At 37.5% G+C, this 23,918-nt stretch overlaps 1 protein-coding gene across 9 annotated transcripts in view; it reads right to left on the reverse strand.

Annotated features, from left to right (window-relative positions):
• Positions 1–23,918, reverse strand: part of NAALADL2 (N-acetylated alpha-linked acidic dipeptidase like 2) — a 427,779-nt gene that overhangs the window by 47,083 nt on the left and 356,778 nt on the right. For all 9 annotated transcript variants that reach the window (XM_088061038.1, XM_088061039.1, XM_088061034.1 and 6 more), the window contains 2 exons: positions 22,503–22,649; positions 8,876–8,971 (listed from right to left, as the gene is read on the reverse strand). In XM_088061038.1, coding sequence (XP_087917164.1) covers positions 8,876–8,971; positions 22,503–22,649 — 243 coding nt within the window. The remainder of the gene's footprint in view (positions 1–8,875; positions 8,972–22,502; positions 22,650–23,918) is intronic.

The raw sequence follows: 23,918 nt of genomic DNA on the forward strand, positions 1-23,918 counted from the left end.
ATTTGAAAAGACAGTCTTCATGCTAATTTTGTAATCCTTCATTTCAGGAGATCTATTTAAAAACATGTAATTGAACTATGTTATACCCGGTTGAACTGCCTATATATCAATATATTAGGAGACAGAATGAAAGAAGAGAAAGGACAAGGGCAGAGTACAACTTTGTGCACAGGATTATGTTACAAAACCATTTTGAAGATTTTTATCACTGAGAACACATCAGCTTTGTCACACACAACCAGTTAAAAACCATTCAGAATAAGAATTTCAAATAAAGATTATCTGCCACTGGGATCAGATTTTCACAGCACATCTGCAATGGAAGCATCCAAGAGCAGGGATTTGAAACAGGCCCAGCCACTTCTATTAGTGCCACACAATGTAAAAGGCAAGTGGAGAATTTCATGGAGCTGCACATTGAAATCTGAAGTTTCACTTGTTTGTTTTGGCTCTTGACAGGATTTAAGGGCTGAACTTAAATAAAGGCAGACGTTACTTTGTGCTTAATTTACACTTTTAGTTTCCTTCAGGTATCCCATCCCTCAGCTCAGGACATAACATGTTGGTTCTTAGGAGCTTTATCCCAGGAAAAACATTTCTTATTCATTGTCTAGATGTTTAATTTTGGTCTCATCCTCCTCCTTCTGGATGGCTTCAAACCCAAGAAATGCTCAGCATCAAGAGCATGGTTGCAGAAAAGTTCAGCCATCACTTTGATGCCAAAATAGGTGTCCACATTTAAAGACAAAATTAAAACCACTACGGATTGGGCTAAGACTCCTAAGGAAATCTGTCATTTTAAAATTCCTGAAGACAACCCAAAGTCTTGAAAATTTGGTTTTGAATTCAGGACTGAGCTCATGAAGCAAACATCAGTATCTGTAAACTTCAGCATCTGCAATGTGATCATAGCTGTGTAATGGAGCAATATAAAAAAAAAAAACACGTCTAGAATACACTGTACAACTGTACACCAAAAGAAGTTATAAGTATGGTCTAAAAACTAAAACAAACAAAGAAACATGCCCTTTAGCAGCTGTATTTCTCCAGGTCTTTCTACAAGTTGCTTGCAAAACCAGCTAATTAACTCTTAGTACAAAAGCAGCTATTTCCACCCCTTGTCACATGAGCGTATACTAAAGTTCCACTGACTTTACCTCACATTGACTCAAATGTAAATTAGAATATGCTAAATTTAAATAAAAAAAAGAAAAAATAAAGTAGTTACTACATTATTGTTAGTAGGAACTTCATGTTTTAAGAGGCATGCACTGGGGAAGGAACTGTCTGATTTGACATCTTTGTCAAAAGATCTGTAGACAGAAAAGAGCTCCTACAGAGAGCTGCTACAACAGACAAGGTACTTTTAAGTTCCTTCCCAGAGGAACTATTCCTCTAGAATGTTGGCATCTTCTTTAAAGAAAAATTCATCTTCCTTGTAAAGCCACCAATTCAGTACATGTGTGCCAATAACAAATGCCTACGGTAGTACTGATGCTAAAGAATGGATTAATAAAATTAAAGTCTGACAAATTCAGTAACTAAGTGTGTGAAGAACAGGATAGTAGGAAACAGGGGAATATTCAAATAGCCCCAGGCATATTCCTACCTATTAGAGAAGCAAGCTTCAGATTTGTTATTTTCAGATTTAAAGTTGTTAGATTTCAGTGGCTGAATACAAATCAAATTATTCTATGATTCTATCAACATATGTGTTGACTTTCCTTAAAAAATGCATGCACTTGTCCAATTGTTTGATAGCCCTCACAGCAAACTTTTATTTTTTAAATAAAAACAAAGGTTGTACAAAAGATCTTTCTCATTACACAGTAAAAAATCACTCTTGTGATTGTTTCTGAAAACAGACTTGTGCAATAAATATAAAGGCTTCTTTGTATAGTCATGATCCTCAACCAGCAGGATCATGACTATACAAAGAAGCCTTTATATTTATTGCACAAGGATCAAAATCTCCCCCCAAAAAATAAGACACCTGCCATAGACATCTTTGCTGAGAGCCTGTCACCAATGCAGATAGAATTGCAGACAGATCTAAACCTGAAATCCCAAATATTTGTCATATTGCACCTTCAGAAATCTAGCTCCAGCTTTGAAAATTTTCAGTCTTTGCCTACAGTATCAAACAAATCAGATTTTACAAGTTCATTCTGTATTCAGGTGAGGAAATGAAGTAGTTACTCAGTTACTGTAAGTACCACTTTTGACTCATGGTATTTCATTTTCTCGTATATAAAATAGGGATTAAACAATCTTTCCTCTCACTCCTACCTATCTTCTTTTGCTCATTCAGATTGCTGTAATTTGCAGTAAAAAGTGTGTTCCATAAGATGTACAAACAACATCAATCTTGGCTTTCTATCCTAAGATTTTGGATGATACATTATGTATCAGCTTTTGTGTTTATCCTGTGGTTTGATTGGATCAGATGGAGCTGACATATTTGCTTCCTTCACTTAAATTCCAACTCCAGTTTGAAAAATGATGTGATGATTTTTTTTCCCTTTTACTGACAGTTGGCAGAAAAATCTTGAAAGTAACCAAGTACAATTTAGGTCTAGAAGAGGACTTCAGGAACTAATGGTTTCAAAGAGCAATCTAGTTCTGACAGAAGCCAATGATAACTTTTTTTAAAGAACATACAGTCTTACTGCAATATCAAAAATACTTAAGGAATGTAGAGATAATTCTCTGTTTTCAGTCAGAGAACTGAACAGGTAAGAATTCTGTTCACAGACAATCCATGGGGATGTTTCTACACATGCCATGCCACTAATGGCTGCTATATTTTTTTTGTTGATTTTTGTCCTGTTCATTGAAATCACAGTTCCTAGTTGTTTTGATATTTTCATAGTTAGTTCTCTAAGATGAAAGCATTATATTCCAATGACTCAAAAAACCCCAAAAACCCAAAAGTCCAGAAACAATCTTGTAATACCAGAGCCTTGACATCTTCCCACAACCTCACGAAGCCACAGGAGGAAATGTAATTAGTTCTGTCCTGTAATAATTCTTCCATTTTGAAGGAAGCACATTAGCATATCAGCAGAAAAGATATGGAAAGTTTCAGAGGGTAGGGGAATAGAGCTGTTTTTTAATACCTGGCTTAACCAAGTGGAGCTGTGTCGGATGTACAGCTGGTTCATCAAATTTTTACCAGGGGTTCTGCAATTTCAGCTTATTTTTATTACCTAGTCTTTATCCATCAGAGTTCAAGTATAAAGTGCAAGAGTCCTTGAGGCTACTTGCTTTTAGGAACAAAGAACTACTGAAAAATTCCAAGCATATCTCCCCTAACTAGGCTGGAGCAGATAGAGAATATGCTGTCTGGCCAAACACAGTATGACTGTCTGTCAGAAAACCTAAAGTCACCTCTCTCATATCTAATGCTGAGAAAATCCCCAGACAGCTTTTTCTTTTCCCTTTGAATGTTGTTACTTTCCTATTCACCACAATTAACAGAACATGCCCAAAGTTACTGTGCCAGATTGTATCACCAGATTTACTCTTGTTTCTAATGCTGCAGACAATAGCCCCAGAATAAAATACACATTGGTAGAAGGGAGTTTTCAGAAGGTTTGTCCTTCAATCCACCCTCTGCTTGAACTGGATTTTATGTTCTTTCATGCACAAAGGCTACAGGTAAAACAGAGTCTCACTTGTGTGCTTAAGAGAATATGTGCTAAATCAGACCATTCCTGTGAAATGTGGGTGCCTGTGCTGCTTTGCTGGAAAACACAAGGTTTGGGTTTGTTTGTAATCACAGTGTCACCATGGATAATTACAGCTGTGCTTTGAACATCTCAAATACCATCAAACCATAAATACCAGTAAGATTCTCAGAGCCAGTATATGAGATGCTGGCCAGAAAAAAAAAAAGCAAATTATTTAACTTAGGGAGTGGCTTCATCAACTGGAACATTACACAGCACCTAGGCTGCTCCATCACCTTGGGGCAGATGAGAGCTCTGAAAAAACCATGAACTGCTGCCAGCTGTGGGAAGACAAAGAGAAAAATTAAGAGATGCCCCAAGTCATAGTGCAATTTCTCAGCCCAAGAACCATGGGCTTTCATGTGTGACAGAGCACACAAATGGTACCCCAGACACTTCTGGTAGATTCACAATAAGGTCAAATTCCACATCTAAAAATTCAGTGTCAACAGTAGACTGAAATATAGATATTGATCAGCCCCCCACCTTGGTCCTCACTTTACACACTGAGACCTGTTCTGCTTTGTTAACCTCATTCAGCACCTCTGTCACCTTCCCCAGCATATTCCTGTTAACTGGAGGCTTGAATAATTCATTTTGAAAGAACAAAATCATAACATAATTCACCTCCAAAAAGGCACGAGAGTTCTGTTGGTCAGTGCAGAACTTGTGCCTTTGACGAAGAGACTGAGAGATGATGGGGAAGTCTGGCACATGCGGCTATAGACAGGGATTTTAAAAATTACATAGAACAGAATACATCACTGAAGAAAGCTAACTGGAGAAATTACCTGTGAAAACTGACACTCCAAAGTGCCACATTTTTGTGATGGAGATCAGAGCATACAGGAAAAAGTTCCAGGTAGCACTCCACCCAGTGATGTGGGGGAAGGCTGCCACGTATCTGCCTGGGCCTTGCAAGGACAAAGGGTTTTCTGGGCTTGGCTTGGATATGAGGCATCTTCAGGTGCATCAGACTTGTTTGCTCAATATTTCAGATGAGTTCTGAACAAACTCTTTAACACTTCTGGTGCTGTACCTCTGACTGGAGTAGTATTGTGTCTCTGCTGCTCAAACAATTCTGCCAAGTCCTCTACACAGAGGCAATTTCTAAACGAAAACAGAAAATGCCTCAATGGAGTGTACAGATGTAGAGATGCCTCCATGCAGAAGCTGTTGGCATGCCCAGGCATAACAGAGCTTTTTCAAGAATGATCTGGTTCCCAAAAGGGCACAATAGGAAAAACACAGCAATATGAAAGTACTCTGTTGAAATACCTAAACCAGGAATAATATGCTGTTAGAAATTAAGCCTCTGCTAAAACTCTGCCATACAGACATTCTGTTCACAGTACTATTCTACTGATTCAAAATCTGCAAAATCCCAAAAGTCTTTGGGATTTCAAGAGTTTGTGACCTTCATGTTAATTCAAATATGTTGCATTAACTTGGCATGCAAAAAACAAACTAATAAACAAAACACCAAATTAACAACTCCCCCTCCAAAAAAAAACGAACAAAACCACCAAAACCAAAAAAACAAGCTCATTTACAGACATCATGCAGGAAGATTAAAATACTTGGCAGAGGTAGCATGCACCAAAACACAGATTTTCATTTTTAGAGAGATTGCAGGGAAAGAAACTACTTTGGACATTACTGCATTGCCAATTTGAATGAGTGTTCCCTAAATTAGTGAATTAATGGGACTAAACAACAGGTAAATGGGAATATATATCCCTTCCATGCTTCAAAGGAACAGAACAGTATGATCCTGTTAGTAAATGCCTCAAGTCAACATTCTTGTGCTGCACCTTATCTGTGGTCAAAATGTGAATTTCATTTACCAACAGTCCAGCAGTCTCTTCATTCCATTTGCATACTTTTCATTCCATTTACTGCAGGAGGAGAGCCTGCCTGTCATCTCCTTGGAAGTGTTTGTATTTTTAAAAAATGGAAATATCACTGTTTGTTACACAAAACCCCCTTATTTCCTCTAGAAATGGAAACACTCCTCCCTCTTGCTGTTTTGTTTAATATTTAGAAGTTAATTGCATTGGAGTAATTCTACTTTATGCAATTCCATAATTGGAGTGTAGAATAAATCAGATTCACTAATAATTTTCTCAGGAGTTATCTGTCAGCACCCCTAACTCATCATAAAACCAATTATGTCACTTCTGGCGTGCCTTTCATGACTTTGGTGCCTGACAGAGTAAAAATCAACATGAGATTATTTCATGGCTGGTCCTGGGTGAGTGGCTCCAGTGGAATCCCCTGTTGGGGGTCTGCCATTCAGGCTTTCAGAACTGCAGGATCCCAGGCTCATGAGGATGCTCTGGTGAGCACACAGTGGACAGAAAAGTATCTTCAAACTGGTTAATCACTGAACTGACTGGTTACCATGAAGCACTGTGCTGAGTAACACTGATGAAATTTATTAAAAACAGCACATACTTTTCTGAGCGTGCATTTGATAAAAAGGGAATTTTATCTGGCTTCTTGTCAGGTGGGAAAATCCCTTTGCCACACAGGCAGACACTCCTCGATTTTAATACTTGATATTATATACATTAATATATCGAAATTACAAGGTCTGCAAATCTCACTTAAGATACCACCAAGTTTTGCACTGCATCACACTACTCTGCTGAATGTTTCAGTTCTTTGCCACTAGGAAGCTTACAGATTTCTTCCTTTAAATGCTTCAGATCAGCATGGTTCTCACAGCAATCCATCCTAAATCCACCTTCTCAGTGCCAACTTCTTAATATGAATTGTTCTGACAATTGTTCTGACAAATTAGATCTTTCAAGCACTCAGATTACAGATCCATCTATTTAATAGCTGCATATCTCCACTCCATTTTTTCTGCCACATTCAGCAATCTCCTTTTCCAAGTGTCCATGAAATTGGGGTAAACATTGACATCAGAGAGCACAAGGCACAGTTACCTAATAATTTATACACCAAACCTCATGCAAATAATAATGTTGAAACTTTTACACTGTTATTTGGCATCAAGACATATACATGGAAAAAAATTAGGAAACAATAAAATCATATTTCCCTAGCAGAGATGAAGGGCTTCAAATCAACACAAGCTTTTCCACCAGCCTGAGTGGCCATACAAGCAAAGCAGACTGAGAGTGATATGCAGTGAAAACTAAGAGCAAAAAACTATAGTTTCAAATGTTTTCATAAACCATTTCTGAAAAAAATAAAGCAAATTGAAATTACCAAATCTTCCACTTACTATATTTGAATATTTAATTTCTCTTAACATCAATAACCAGTTTTGTGTGAAAAGTCTTTAAAAATTAAAAACTAAGATTTCAGAAGCAGGTATGACACCTGCTTTACTTGCAATTGCAGTGGGGTGTATAAACAGTTCTTTGGCAGGTTCCCACTGAGGAGCATTAACTTGTAGCTGAGGACTGGAAATTCTAACCACAAGGTAATTTCTCACTAGTTTTGGTTTGAGTTTTTTTAATGTTTGTTTTGTTGGGTTTTTTGTTGTTGCTGTTGGTTTTTTGTTTTGGTTTTGTTTAGTTTTTTGAGGTTTTTTTTTGCTTTTTTCAAAAATGGGTAATTTATTCCAAAGGTAGAGATTATCATCTTGTGAGGAAATAATTTGGTCCCATCTACCACAACGAAAATATGGAGATTCCAGACTAAGGAACAGCAATTAAAGTATTTAGTTAACTAATTAAATTATAGCATTTCCCTTAAATGCTGAGAATGTCACTCAGCAGTATATGCACTGCTGCACATACTATTCATCTTTATAAAAGCTTCCTGGGCTACAGTTTGAAAAGCAAAATGGAATTCCAGTCATATCCTAGTGCAATCTCCATCAAGTATTATCAAATAAAATTGTACAGCTCAATGACCCTATTTAAAATAATGTGCAATTATTTAAACAGAATCAAAATACTTCAAGTCAAGTATCTAATAAATATTTTTTTGCATTGGTTGACTTTATAGAGCAAAGACCAAATTACAGATTATCCAGATTACACGTTGTTCATCACACGCTATTTAATAAATCACAAATTAACTATGCACTAAATAATCACACAACTATTTCCCTCAAACTCTGGAAGGAGATGTGATTAATCTTTTCAGCCACTTTTCTATCAAGGATGATTTAAAAACATCAATTCCATTAACAGGGTTTCACAGAAGACTCTTGTCTGGTGCTTGTTCCTTAACAATTCTGACAATGTCACATTCTGACAGGCTTTAAAATCATGTCTAGGATTTTGTGCCTTTTTCTTTTTTTTAAATAACCAAGCAAACAGATAATAACTAAAACCAAACAAACATAAAAGAAACCCCACCACAACCTCAAGACCATGCAGTGTCTATTTTGCCAAAGATGCTGATCCACCTACACATTAAATATACACGTGGCTGAGTTCTTGTGAATTTACTTTTGTTGCGTGCAGGAGAAATGATTCAACAGCAGCTCCTTTTGCAAACGCAGCAGCTTTGAATAAAGAAAGCAATCTGTGAGGCCTACATCACTGTGGTTTATAGGAAGTTGTTACAAGTGTAGGAACCCATGAAGCTGGGCTCATTGGTAGCCGTGTCTCTGCAGAAACATTGCTGAGCTGACAGAAGCAGCAGCACTCTGGAGCAAGGAGTAATTTCGATTGTGTTAATAATAACAACATGGGGGGAGTATTCCACTGGAGCAGGGGAGGGGAGGCAGAACACATCAGCTTTGGGAGCATCCCCTCTGTAGGGACTCTCCAGAAGCACAGGACAGGCTCCCTTTCCTGCCATGGGAACACCACAGTGACAGCTCCCAAAACCAAGAACCGGTGTGTGAAGAACAAATTTAATATTTCCTGCCATCAGCTGGGGCTCAGTGCCCTGTTCTCATGCCAGGAAGTTTAATGTGAAACATGCAAAATACAACTGAATCACACAAAAAGAAGCATTTGCATGTGAAACTGCTTTGATCACACAAGTTGACCAATGTAAAGAATATTCCCAACATGGATCCCAGCGAAGAGAACTCCACGATTTTTAACTACATTCAAAGGATTCTTGGGAAAAAGAAACAGATTATAATTCAAAATTAATAGCAAATTCAAGAGGAAAGTATGTATAAATGAGATCTCCATTTCTCTTACCTTTGCAATGGTCTCGTGCAGGCTGAAGGAAGGATCCAGCTCTTCAGTTTTTGTTGCATGTACAGGAAAAAGGGCTTCAGAGAGAAAGCTGGAGTTCTGTGAGAAAGAAGGGGCTTTTTAGGATTCCACATTGATTTCCTCCTTCAACTGGTTATTGAATTTTGTTGACAGATTGAAAAACTCTTCAAATCTTTCTTAAATTTTGATGATTATGAAACTTATTTCACTGATCTCATTAACTGATTCCAAGCCCCCAAACAAGGAAAGAAACCCCTAAGTCTTATGACTTTATTTCTGGAGTGGCAGTTGTCTCTGTAATTATGGTTCCCAAAGTAGCTAAAAATGTTGCCTACAGGGAGGAAAAAAAAATATCAATACAGTTTTATATTGAGTGAAGCAGCAATCAGACATTTTATTAACTGTGTTATAATTTAAGTCTTCAGAAGAAATGTAACCACAATAATCAAGGAATACTCTTTTATCCTCTGTAACCATGCTACTTCTCTATCCAGTATTACCATCTACATAATAAGGGATTTTTGTCAATTCCCTAAAATTATATACTTTAGGTTGACCACTCTTTTAACACCAGACAATCTAATATATTGTCTGTACAGAATGTTCATCTCTTATTGTACTGTAAAAAAGCAAGACATTATTTGCATATTTGTTGTCACAAGAAAACAAGAAACCAATAACAAGGACTGAACTGGACTAAAAGGCAACACATTATAAAACAAACCTCTAAGCCTCAAAGGTCCCTGAAACAGAAATTAAATTACATTGCTGATAAATTTGCTTGTTAAATTTTTCTATAAATTAAAGCCTTCTTGATCAATATTCTATCAGCACTTCTATGCCTTTCTAGGAGATTATTTCTGGTAGAAAACTCCCACCATTTTCTTAAAAAAAAAATATATATATATAATTAGCACTGCATCAGATAAATTTTTGTGTTCAGTGATGCATCTGTATGTTGCATAACTTGTTGCAGAAGCATCACAAAATAAAGTCATTTTTTCTTTCAGTTTTTTTTTTAAAGATCTCAGGGAGAAGATGCACAAAGTCATTTATTACAAAGATAAAATACATATTTCAGCATTAACTCATAATTATTCATGTTTGTTTTGAGCTTGCACACCAGTTTAGAGATGTGTCATTTGACTGGGGGGCTGCTGAGGAACACCCTCATTCTGCTCATCATCAGTCACAGAAATTAAATCAGTAACTTAAAGAGATTACTTATATTCTTACTTATAGTAAGTATATTACTTACTTATATTCACTCTTGAGTATCTCACTGAGAGTCAGTGAAGGGAGTGACCACCAAATTAAATTTGCTATACAATGTCAGATTATTGCTCCATCTAGACAAATATCCTTTTATTTTGTGGAATGTGAAGCTTGGTGGATCAGCTGCCTGGAAAGCAGGGAGGCACTGCTCACCTGGCTTCTGTCCCACTCACTCCAGACCCCAGCTGGGCCAGGAAAACCAGCAACCTCTGCTGCTGCCTTTGGAAGAACTCAACATTCACAGGAACCATCAGCAGATGAATCAAAACAACTTGGACAGCACACGTGACGAGTTGTTCTGCTCATGAAGGAATCGAGACCCTGCTTGCAAAGATCTTGAAAAGGATTGCTGTTTGAAGTAACTTGCTGGCATCTGAAATCATCTTGCTGTGCACTTGTAAGAGGAAATGTTTTAAACAGCTGTGGCTGCTTTTTTTTTTTTTTTTTCCTCATAAAAGGCTCCTCCATAAAGAACTGCTAGAAAGGACAACTTTGTTTCTCTTGCTGTTTTTCAAGCACCAGGCTCACCAGAGAAACCTGCTTCCAACTAACAGAAGCCCACTCTTCATCCCAGGGAGCACATGGCAGAGAGATGAGTCCAGATGATGTTCCAAGAGCATTTAACAGCAAGAGAAACACCTTCCAAGAGCTGGAAACTGGATCACACTTCTGTCGTTCTTTCACCAAGCTCACAACAAGTTAGTGTTGTATTTTGGCTTTTTTTGAACAGCAATTTGCTAAGCAAATTTCTAGTAAATGCACACCAAGAGAAAGACTTGCTAATCCAAAACCATTAAAACCAACTGTATTATTATTCCTTTATGCCTTTCAGCCACAGTAGGAGCTACAGCTGCGATTGTTGTCCTGTTCTCTCCCACACTCATCAAAACACAAATCATCACCTCTGCCCCAGCCAGGCATCAGCAAGTACCACCCTCACTTTGTACAGAGAGCAGAGTCTTTAATGCATTGTGAATGCTCTGGAGATGGCTTCAAATTACTGAAAAACCTTTTCAAGGTCAGACCATTGTGAAACATCCTAAAATTTAGGACTAAAATTTCCACACTAGTGCTTTGAAAATCTTCTCCTTCGCTTTCCATCGCATTCTGATATTTTTTCTTCAAGTTCATAGCTATCCAAATGGATTAAGAACATTTTCTCTTCTGATATGAAATATGTTTTTATCAAACAAACTACAATCTACAAAGGATCACCCCAATAATCCTTGAATTCCCTATGAAATTATTTGGTATCTCTGTGAGCTCTTCAGAAGAGAAATGAACAAGCATAACATGTATTTGGAAGTGGATTTCCAAACTGTCCCATGTCTCATACTCCTTTTGGAATGATCAGTTAACCTGGGCTTTTCAATACTCATTTAATGAAGCATTCTGTGAAATTAGAACGACATTGATGTTCCACTTTTCAAATAATGGGTCACTTCTGATTAAACTTCGATTGAACATTCAACTTTCAATCTTAAAACAAATTGCCTCCTTTTCTTTTTAATTTGAACCCAATTTCCTGCTGCCCTCAGGTCTTGTGACAGTAATTAATTGATTTATGAATCAATTAAATGGAGATCGAAAATGCAGGCAAAAATTGCTTAAAACCCCAAATCTGGCTTACTCTTGCTTATTTATGATGGACACTTGCACTAAAATTCACTTCAGATTTTCTACACTCATTTTTCTAACTTAACTTATCCTTCCACAACTAATTAAGTGAACAAAACGTTTCACCTTCTAAAGGCACTAAATTTGCCATCCCTTGTGTACTGTCTTATAACATACCTTCAATTTATATGCCAACTTTCCACCAATGTATTTTAAATCAAGAATAAAATCTCACAGCACTTCTGGTGATTTAATATAAAACAATAAATACCAAGACATGCTTTAGAGACCTATTTTACTGCCATTAAATAAATAAAAAAAAAAGTTTTAAAAAATATTAAATTTTGCCACACATTGTCTTAGAACTGGAATTATTTCTGTAAATACATGTGAATTTTTTTACTAGGACTGGACAACACTAAATCCACAACAGATTCTGTTTTCTTGACCATTACTCGAGAAACAGTAAAATTACAAGTTCGAGAAATTGTGAATTTCTGTACTCAAATTATGTAAGTAAGAATTCCTTAATATGCTCTCATTCCACATGTGAACAGATTTTTCCTGCCCACTGAATTTTTCTCAGCTTTTACAAGAAGACCTCCTTCTGTTCTTAAGCTGGCAAATAATACACAAATATCTCCAGAATTATTTTTTTGGGGGGTGAGGGGAAGCTTTTTAGTTGTTTGTTTTGAAAGTAACAGGCAGTGGAGGTTTCCCCACTCAACAATCAAGATGCTCAATCTGGAAAAACAACTTTTAGATTCAAGTTCTTTATCCAGTTTGACTTCCCCCTAGTTAACATTAATCAGAATTGTCCATGCTCAGGCCAGCACTGCCCTTCAGCACTTCACAATATTCACAGCACCAATGGCACCAGAGACAAAAGCAGCACTAGGAAAGGTACAACCAGAGAGGAAACAAGTGGGAGCAGAAATCCTGAAATTTGTACAGGTAGGCAAGAGGTATAAACGTGCTGATCTTACACTGCTAAAGCCTGCAAGGAAAATACACAAGAGAAGGAGGGGAGGCCAAGAGAAAAATGTTTATTTTCTTCATACAGACCAAAGAGTAGCATCTAGAAGATGAGAACTCAGGGGTTGCTTTTGCTGTGTCGGGGCTGACACTATGCTCTGTTACCTGTCCAGTATAAATACATGCCATGTGTGTTCTGTGAGCTATTTACCTGCTTCAGTCTTTCTGCCTTTTTGTAGTACAACAGCACAAAAAGTAGGATTGCAGAAAACTGAGGGATACATGCTAATGTGCAGTGTCTGGCCACTGAAACACAAAGCAAACACTGCACATCTTCAGAACCAAGCTGGGCAGAGGTTCAGCTGGGAGGCTGAAGTCACATAAGGCACATTCTAAAGTTGTGCAGTGCCCAAAACCAAAACCCAGAAACCCAAAGGCTTCACAACTGCATCTGTATTCAACACCAGTGCCAAAAAATTGTCGTAGCGTGATGGAGAAAGCCCTGTCAGGAGAAAAGATAAAGAGAGAGCAGTGAGAAGAACAAAAGCACCTCTGAAATCCACACTGCAGGCTCTCACTAATTCCTTCTTCCACTTTCCCTAAGTCCAGCAGTTGGCATACGGTGTCCTGGCAGAAAATATGCAATTGCGTTTCTTTGTGAAAGAGTTGTTTCACCTCACCTAGGCTAAAAGGTCATCTCTTCCCCCTTTTTTTACCACCTGGCAGGGTGATTGAACAAGAGATTTGTCTGTAAGAAGGATCAAAAAGAGAGTAATGGAAAAGGTATCTCATAGACTAAAATATGGCTTTATCATCACCTATCTAGATTACTTTTACTGGGGAGGGTACTGCAGACTGAAGATTTACTGAAAAAGTGGATTATGTAGAATAGAACAGACTGAAGTCAAAGTGTGGTTCTTTAAAGAGTGGGTTAAATTGATTTGATGAAATAATAACAGGCATATTAGGATTTGTCACCATTAAAGGCCCACAGGGCTGCAAATATATTGCAGATGAGATTTCCTGCCTCTCCATCTCACTAGCAGCCTGGCTTTACCCCTTCTAAAAAATGCTCTAATTAAATATCACCTCCCAAATCCACAAAGGACTATAAAATGATGTAAACGTCTGTTTCACTGATGCAAAAGACATAAAACAGCTGCTTTAAAATTATTTTTATAAAGCAAAGCTCTGCAATTGCCACAGCCTAACATGGGTCTTCAAAGTGAGAATGCCCCTACTCTGGAAATCGGGCTAGTCAGAAGGAGTTTCTGACAAGAGTCAGAAATCCTGTGTTTTCACCATTTCAGTTTACTGAAGAACTTTTCTAAAAGAAACAAAAGCACATTTATTTTCTGTTTGAACATTCTGGTAAAGGTGTGCAGTGACCTTGCAACGCCACGCAGTGCTGGACAAAATGAGCAAGGCCTGCCAAACAAGACTGCACAGAATTCAGGAGAGGCAGAATTGGAATCACTGCTGCACAAGTTATTTTATTATTCAACTCAACTGCAGCCAGAAAAACCCCAGCCAACAGTCATAAGGAAAATAATACAAGCACATTTCTCTCATCTCTTTTCATTTAATGTTTTCTTCCTTATGTTAGTAAGTGAATTGAAATAATCACTGTAAAGCTATAAATTCACAGACTGCAGCACAAAGAAAGCAACTTTCAGGATGTCAGGATCCTTGCCTGGCTGTACTCCTCTGCAGTTTTCCCTTGGTGCTTTTTGCACTGAAATCAGCATTTTAGGTGGGAGTGGCCCAAGTGAGAAATCTGGAACCTGACAGAGGATCTTCCCAAAGTTCCAGAACTTAGAAATAGGAGGCTTAGTAGGATTCAGTACATCTGAGAGAGAAGAGCTTTTCTTGGATGTGTTGTGTGAAGGGCACAAGAACATTTAGTAACATTTTATGATCAATTGTGAGCATTCCAATTATGCAGAACCATGAAGTTCCAGGAAGATCACCCTAACAATGTCCTGCTGGAAGTCATGAAATCCCAGTGGCAATATCTTTCACAATCAAATATTAGCAATGCTTTTACTTCCTGATTCAATGTTTCCTATTTTCTGCTTTTATTTTTAGTGCTCAAAAAAGCCTAAATTATTACACTGAATGAAGAGATCTAATGTTAGACACTAGGCAGATGTTGTGTGGGTAGGAGGCTCACCACCTTCCAGTAAGAATAAAAATTGGTTTTTGCTAAGAATAATTATGTCTTCAAGACAATATTTATTTCTCAGAAGCCTTATTAATCAGTTCTTCAATATCCATGATAAGATAGATTAAATACTGCAAATTTTATCAGTGAGAATGCATCACTGACCCAAACCACAGCTGTTTGATTGTCCAGTGATCGTGATTTTTTTTTCCCCAAGAAAGACAAAACTGAGTGCCACACTACTAATACCTACTGACACAAAACAAGTTTTGATACTTATTCCAGATATTCTACAGGAAGATTTTTAGTTGGTCAGTGGAATTCAGCCACTCAGAAGATCAGTGGTAAAACATTACCATGAATGCAACAGGTCATTTAATTCTCTGGGAAGAACAGAGAATTCAGTGATATCTATCCTTAGATAATACATATTTTCAGTAACTAGATGCTTCAAACAGAAGCAATTTATTGGTGTCTAAACCAATTTTTCACATTTTCTCATATCCCACTGAGCCTGTTAACTCCCAGGCTGTCTTTCTTCCATTGACTTCCAACAATCCTCAGACAGTTCCAAGGCACTGAGGAGCCTCAGAGAATCTGCAAGGACAGAGCTCACAGAAACAAGATGTACTCATGCAGTGTGAATGAATGCTAAAGAAGCTGTGTGATTTTGATACCATAAGGCAAGTTTACATAAGGAATTTTCCCCTTCTGGATGCACTGTGTGATGTTTAGGACATCAAAGCAGTAGGATTTGTGAGGCCAGACAGAAATTTTTGGAGCAGAGTAATGTATCCAAACTGATGAGGACGTCATCAGTTTCACTAGCATTAGTGCAATAACAAAGATGCTCTTCCATGAAATTAAGTAGCTAAATATTCATATTATTCAATAAAACAACTCAAGCAATCAATTGAACATCAAATGCATTTTGTCTTGTAAAACACTGAGTCATTAACCTTAACAATTTCACCATGCTCTCACTACCAAATTCAACTCAATTAGCGTCCAAATGAACAGATGGACTAATGAATTAATGAATTATTGGTGAGTACTACACTAACCCCTGACTGAACTGAGAAATTAGAAAACACTAATTTATGTTGGAGACAGAAAAAACACACTGGTCAGGAAAAAATCAGTCTGTATAAAGACGAGCACAGCTATCATAAAGACAGCCTAATCTCTGAGTCAGAAAGGCAGCTGTGGTTTGGACCCACAGGTAGTCCCAAGACAACCTGCTGGAGACTCCTGGAATTATTCCTTGTTACACACTGGTATCACTGCTTGTCCACAAACACAAATGAAACCTCTCTCTTCACCCTGACACAACCAACTCCCACTGCTACACCTTGTTGCCCATTAAGTTCTACTACACAGTTAATAAACTCTCTTAGCAGCAAGTTCAACAGCATCAAACTCTCCAGAGGCAGCTCAGGAAAGGGAATCCTGGGTTCCCAAGACACCCTCCTGAGGCTGATACACATTTGCTCCTTTGCAAAGACTTTCTGATATACTAAGCACACTGGTATTTTGATTCTCTTGTACAGGCATGAAACATCTCCAGTAACTCCCCATGGGCAACTACCAGCTGCGTTATTGCCTGAAAAAAAAATTAACAAGTACCAGGGAGAAAAGAGAAGTAAAACAGGGAATGAGGGCAGCCATGAAGAGCTGTATTTTCAGATGGAAAAGCTACTGACTCACAGATCATCACAGCAACACACAGCTATTATGCAAACTCCCCCCTAGTATAGATGCAATTGGTACTGGGTGACACTTAATCAAGGAGGACATAAATAATAACATAAGAAAAACAGCAGAACATTTACCAGAAGGGCCTGGTCAGCTGTAGATAATCCAAGCAGTCAGGCAGAAATCTCAAGACATGGCTGTACTAACTCTTTCCTGGCTGGAAAGGGACTGAAGGACACACCAGAAGTAAAGGAGAAAATAATCTGGATATGGAGCAACAATGAGATTAATGCTGTGATTCAGGATGGTGAGATAACTGCATTAAAAATACAGAGCTCCAGAACTCCAGAACATAAAAGTGGATTGACTTTAAGCACTGGAACTGTCTGAGAAGCGATTACATCACTGCTACAAAACCAGCTCTCAATAAAGAATACCAGAGCTCAGATTACTCAGGTTTGCTCTCAGTGTGCACACACAGGTACAAGGTTGTATTTGTGGAGATGAAACCATACCACAGATTTTGTTTCTTTCCACAAAGCCACGCTGACAACACATATAGAGATGCATTTAAAAAGTAAATGTGTTTGGGGTTCAGACACCAGTTTCCTGCTCACTTTAGAACAGACACAAGGGAGATGCACTGAAGAGCACTCCAAGCTGCCTGAGCCCTCCCTCTACACCAACACAAGCACATGAAAGAGACAAAAGCAGCTCGCAATATGAGAGCTATTTTTTTGAAAACCAGACCCTAAGTTCTCTCCATCAAGGACAGTTCCTCTGTTTCTTTTCTCATAACAAAGGAATCTTGGAAAGCTTTGGAGTTCTTTTGAGAGAAGTGCATGATGTGTCAGTCTAAGCATGTAAATACTGAAATCAAGACACTGTGGTAAGTTTCCCCAGAGAATGATAAAAAGGAAGAAAAGAGGGCAGGATAGGGTGGAAGGAGGATGCAGAGGCTGATGGTAAAAACATCATTCAGTGAATGAGAAGCCACATTCACTGAAGAGTTAAGATTTAGTGCCCTCTGTTTTACACCAGTGTGGGCGAAAATCACTTTTAAGGGCTCTAATGAAAGTTGAAAGTTACCTTCAGAAAGTTATGCATATTTCAATAGAAATAAAAATCATTATGCATTCTCTCTAAAGAGGATACAATCTCAAACTGTCAAAATTCTAAACTCTTCTACATATATTACATACAAATGCCTTCTATAAAGAAACCTCTTTTCATTTTTCTTCTAAATTAGCTTAGTGGTCCATGGTATTACACTACCTTGGTGTAGCCTGTGAATAATGTGACAGGTAATTTTTATACTTCTTGCCTGTACTTAAGTTTGAGTGAAGATACGGAAAACAACTTTTATGATCTAGGTGTAAAAATAAATGTTCTGTGAGTCCTGCATACCCAAACGTGGACATCTACTATGAAATGCTTCATGATGATTATGTGTCCATCAGTAAGAAAAAAAATAAAAATAAAAGTAAGTTTGTTTTTTTTTTTTAATAATATACATGTGCAGCAATTCTTTTTCCCCAAAAAAGTGATAATGCTAATGTTGATGGAACCTACCACGTTATCACAGAGGGGATTTAAGATTTTGTGTTATCAGATAGGAATCATTCTGTAACAGGATGCACTGAGAAGGATGAATAATATGCAGATAACATGGGAAATCATCCAATTGTAATTTTAAAAAATGGATTCCTCATGAAACTCTTGACTGCAATGACACACAAATGGATGGTAACAGTCAATTAATTTCCATCTTGAAAGAAGTTCAAAATACACCTGTACCAGCTGAAGTTTGTAAGTGATGGAGCTCAAAATGCCAAACACTTCAATGATACTGGAATTACAATGCTGAAGAAAAAATCAGATCTCTGACTGAAACCATGGAAAATCCAGTTTGTATTTTCTCTACTACCCAAACACTGGGCAGCTCTTTTACTCAGCCTCTGTGATTACTTGTGCTCCAGGACTTCAGCAGCGATGCTATAAACTGTGCTATGAAAGAAGTCATCAAAATAAATTAACTTGGAACTAGGGGCTTGCACCTTTTCCCTTCAGGGGAAAAGCTCAGTACTACTCAAACTTTTTAAAAATCTTTTAAAAACTACTTTTCCCTGTCCCCAATCATAAAAGAAAAAAGACCATCAGAATGTTGAGCCTAGCAGAGATCCATCAAGAGGAAAATTAAACACAGAAAATTATAGAGGTGATGCTTACACAAAAAGAAAAACAATGCAAATCTTAATGAAATAAGGGAGAGAAGTATGAGGAACAAGGTGAGCTATAAGTGACAGGGCAGTGTTTTCTATTACACAGCTGTATATCATGTGTAATTTACTATTACACATATGTATGTCCATTTAAAATGAGAACTGTCATGAATCCAAATAGAAACTGAGTGCACATCCCTGAGGTCAAACACCACCACACCCAGTGTTTTCAGAGTTATTCCTAATTTACAACCAGGTAACCAAGAGCTGAGATTCAGCCATGTAAATAAGATTATTTTGTTTACAAAGTTAAAACACCACAGGTGAGGAATTTATATCTGAGACACCAAGCAGAGTTGTGATGAGCAGGCACTTGAGTCTGTTACATGCATGTATTTTCTATCATTATGGAGGACATGGATGTGTTATACCTATTACACCATTTGTGGGCTTGAAAATACACAGATGTACAATATTTTGTATATTTTTATACAATATTTATACAATATTTTGTATATTTTTAAGAGCACAGAAATAGTCCACACATGGGAAAAAAAAAATCCGAATGTACTCCCTTGTTCCATGTTATTTCTGATGTACCAATGCTCATATAATCGAGTTATTTGACCAATATCCAGCTTTTATGCAGTAGAGGGTGACTAAGTCAAGTCTTTGATTTAACAGTTTAGTTTATGTTACTCTTCCTTGTTGCTGTAAAGCTGAGTATGTTTGTAACACTACTCTGCTGAGGTGAGGACTAATAGATTAATCATGGCTTTAGACTAATCATCACAGCAGAGAAACTATTGAAATCAACATTTGGGTTTTTCTCTGGAGACTATGTAGTCACTTGGATACACATTATTCATTATCTTGAATAGCATAAGTCCTCCTGAAAGCAAAATAATCAGCAACATTAGGAAAATCTGATCAGCTTGTCACCTAATACATTACAAATCAGGATTTGACCCTCATGTGGAGGAAAAGAAGGTTCTCTTCAGCAACTGCAAGAGAATCCTTGGAAACTGGGGCAATGTGATGCTTTTTTCCACTTGAGAAATTCTTCCAAGTTTACTTCCTTTGAGACTAAAATTCTGCATGTTTTCTGCTGGTGAATAAATGAGCTGCATTTGACCCAGTGCACCTTTAGAGCAGTGGCTGAATTCTCAGAATGCACTTTTCTGGCTCCCAGACCCGACCAGGGGCATTTGCCAGTCAGATTTAACCTCCCCGAAGCTGTGGTTCACTGTATTATGTAATTCCAAGCCAGACAGTTTTACTTACTCTTCTGGCCTGAATGTTTCTTCTCACAACTTTTATTTCCCTGTATTTACTCCTCAGGTTCCTGTCAATGGAAGGGTTTTAAAACCTTCTCTCTGCAGACTGGCATCGCTCCAACTGTGCAAGAAATGCATTTCTAAAGCTGACCTGGAGAAAGAATACAAGCACAGGTCTTGGGCTTTTTATCTCTAAACCAGTTTGGTTTTTTTCAGCAGTGGAACAGCATCAGTTTTACCTGACACTGCATGCTGGCTGACAGGTGAGTAAAATAAACAACTGATGTATATTCCAAAGGAAGAGCAATTCCTGAGTAGGTGACAGCAGTGGAAGAGAGAACAGGGAAGTGACCTGGCAAAATGATAACCTACAAAAGGACACCAAAACAGTCCATTTGTGATGCTGTTTGCCCAAATCTTGTTTTGCAATGAGGCTGACGTGCAGTTAAAAAAGCTGGATGGAAACAAACAAGCAAAAAATCCCTCCCTGCAAACCAAAAGATTTTTATCAGTCCCTAACCTGCCTAACAGAAATTCCTACAATGTTTACTAATGTGGCTGTCAACACAGAGTAATTTGTCTGCCTTATAATATCTGTCAATAAACAGAATCCACAATAAACAATGGCAATAAATAGTAAAGGATAAACAGATTGCTTGTTTGATAGAACAGGAGACAATGAGCTTATCTTCTGGAGGCCTGTCAACAACCTGTACAATAAATAACAAAGATACAGCAAATAATCCAAATTTAATCGTTCTGTGTAACTTCACTTTTAGGGAAAAATTCCATCCTCTTGCCAAGAGAAATTTACACATTTTGCCAAGCAGATTTATTTCTCACATAAAACAGATCTCATGGGGTCAAGGTCTCCTACAGTCTGAGAAGTGCAGTACATCTACTGCAGATTACACTTACCAAGTTTATTTCTAGGAAATGATTTTTCAAGGAAGACAAAAGCTGAATTTTTAACAAAGAACCAAATTTAGAGTGTCATGTTTAAGCAAATATAGAAGTATTGTCTTTTATGATTTTAATTACATTGATGAGTCGTTCTGAGAGACAAAAATGCACATTCGCAAGGTTAACTGAACATGAAGAATAACTTTAGATTAAAGTAGACAATAGCCAAGGGAACCTTCACTGTTCATATTATAAATCTTGCTGGGAAATACTATTTTGATGTACTGAACTTTGCAGATTCTTTCTCATGCTCTATAGATTGGATATACACAGATCTTGAATGAAAACTATGCGGAACAGCGGCTAAGTGACAACAAAAAATTCCTCTGGACCACAAGCCTTCCATAAACATTGCACTCACACATCTTCTGCCTTCAGATTTTCCTTACAGCCTTTACCTTGTGTTTAATCTGAAGTAGAAAACTTTGCCTAATAGGTGCCACGATGTTTAGAAACAGAAGTCTCCTTATTTGTATAAATTCTTGACTTAATCTGTTTTAATCGACACAACACAGCAGCAACGCTCCCTATTTGGCACATCCCTGCTTTGTTTTGCATATGTGGAAGAGAACCAAATTAGCATGCAGTGTCAGGAAACATTCCAGCTCAACCCAGCCTCAGCTTTGCTCCTCAGCTTGGAAAGATGTGTACACAGGAGATGAGCACAGTGAAGAGAAGAAAGAAGAGAAATGGGGAGAATATGAAGTCAGTGCATCATTACATTTGCATGAAAACACAAACCTCTTCTCTTGCCTATTGTTTCTCTGAACACCTAATGCCAGGCTTCCTGCTCCTCACCTGACCAGCTGAGGGTGAGTTTGAGATGTCCAGCTGCAAAAAACCTACAGTAGAGAATGTGGAGAAAAAAACAAACCCTCCTAACAATTTATTTGTGTCCAATTCCAGCCAGAACTCCAAACAGCAGAAAATGCCTCCTCCTTCCACCTACCTTGGAGTGGATGACAGACTAAAAAAAAACCCGTGGTGTCTGGAAGACTACAATCAAGAATACAGATCTTCACCAACAATGTTTATCCTGGAGAACCTTATTTTTCTCATGGTATGAAAATGGATATAAAGTTAATTTTGAATATTATCACATCCTACTGTAAAAAAATACACATCAATACCTGTTTCCACTATGTTGAAAATAGTCTGGAAAGTTGGGTTAGATAACATGTAGCCTATAAAACTATCAGCAATGTTAATATTTTTAACATAAAATCCTACAATGTGTATCTGTTTCTCTGAATACCATATCCCTACATAACCAGTCACTTTGAACCTCTGTGGTAATCCTCCTAAGACCGAAAAAAATGCATTTAGAGGAGATAAATTTCCACTACAACAGGATATAATCTGAGAAAACATATTTCTATCTTCCTGCCATTTTCAGTTTGTCCATTTTTTGTCACAGCTACCTCTGATGCTTTGATGTCCTCGTAGGAAAACTGCGTGGCAGGTACTCCGAGGTGGTTGATGAAATAATCTGAATCTCCCTGTATCTGCACAGAACTCACATTGGATCCTGGACATCTAGCCTTTTCCACACAGTTGAAGCTCTGGCTCTGAAAAAAAAAGGACACAAATCAAAGCTCTACTTTATTGTTTGCAGTCAGACACTTGAAGACTTGTAGCAATATCTCATTTAAACAGCATTCTTTGGGTTGAAGCATCTTCAACATGGCAGAGAGTGAAGTTTTGCAGAAACATGGCTGAGTTTTTCAGAGGACAAGGAAATTCTTATCTAACTGAGATGGCAGGAGAGGCAAGAGAAGAATTAAGGCACATGGAATGTCTCATGCTGGCCAGAAGATTAGAAGGCATCATAGTGCCTTTTGGAAGATTTTGAGATCTTTAATAGCTCCAAAGGAATCAGTTTTTTATTCAGTTAATAGCATGCTCTACCACAACAAAAAGCTGAATGAGATTATCATAATCAATCTATGAATATATCTGTGAAATGCTGGCAATGTAAAGAATTTCCCACAATTGCAAAGCAGGGCTTCAGAAAAAAACAGAATTTTAAAGATATGTAATACACATTTTCTGTGTAAGTAATACACATTTTCTGTGCAGGTTTCTTAAAACAATTCTAGTCAATGAAATCTTTGTATTTCTTTCACGTAAGTATTTAATGGTGAAATCTTAGCAACAGAACTGTAATAAATATGGAAACTGGAAATGGAGCCCAGACTGAGTGCTACATACTTGTGCAGCTTTTAAATCTATCAGGTAATTAAACACTTAATAAACAGTAGGCGTGAAGGCTTTCAACATCTATTATAGCAAATAAGCTACTTAGGTTTCTTTTCATGAATATTAGGAAGTTGAAGTACTGGAGATTATTTGCATTTAGCTAACAGTTTATATAGTATAACAAAACTTCCTCACCTCTACCTACAAAATTACAGGCTTTCTAAAAGAATAGCCTAAGACTGGTTCTACTTTAATACAAAGACACAGCAAATTCTGTATATTAAAGTCTACGAGGTTATCAGGAAAATGTTGGACAGAGACAAATCTTGGTATTTTCCCATTTCAAAATTAGCATAATTATTGCTTCACAGTTCCATTTCAGTGCTATGAAGGATGCAATTGTATGTTACACAGTTTAAATAAAGGCTGCAGAGTCTCACAGAAAACTACTTTAAAATACCTACAATAAATAGCTTCCATTTCATAAGTAATTTTGAAATGTGGTCGTATTACTCCTTTTTTTCTAATCTGTTAAGCATTTCTGCTCCTTTCATTCTTACAAACATTCACAGTTTTTCAAGGTCTGTCCAAAAAGCTTTAACAAAACCAGCAGAAACCCAAACAACAAATTAATTGGA

This window comes from Pseudopodoces humilis, chromosome 11 (assembly GCF_049639895.1).
Source record: "Pseudopodoces humilis isolate 2021_Gansu_Grassland_sample_001 chromosome 11, ASM4963989v1, whole genome shotgun sequence".
Lineage (NCBI taxonomy): Eukaryota > Metazoa > Chordata > Aves > Passeriformes > Paridae > Pseudopodoces > Pseudopodoces humilis.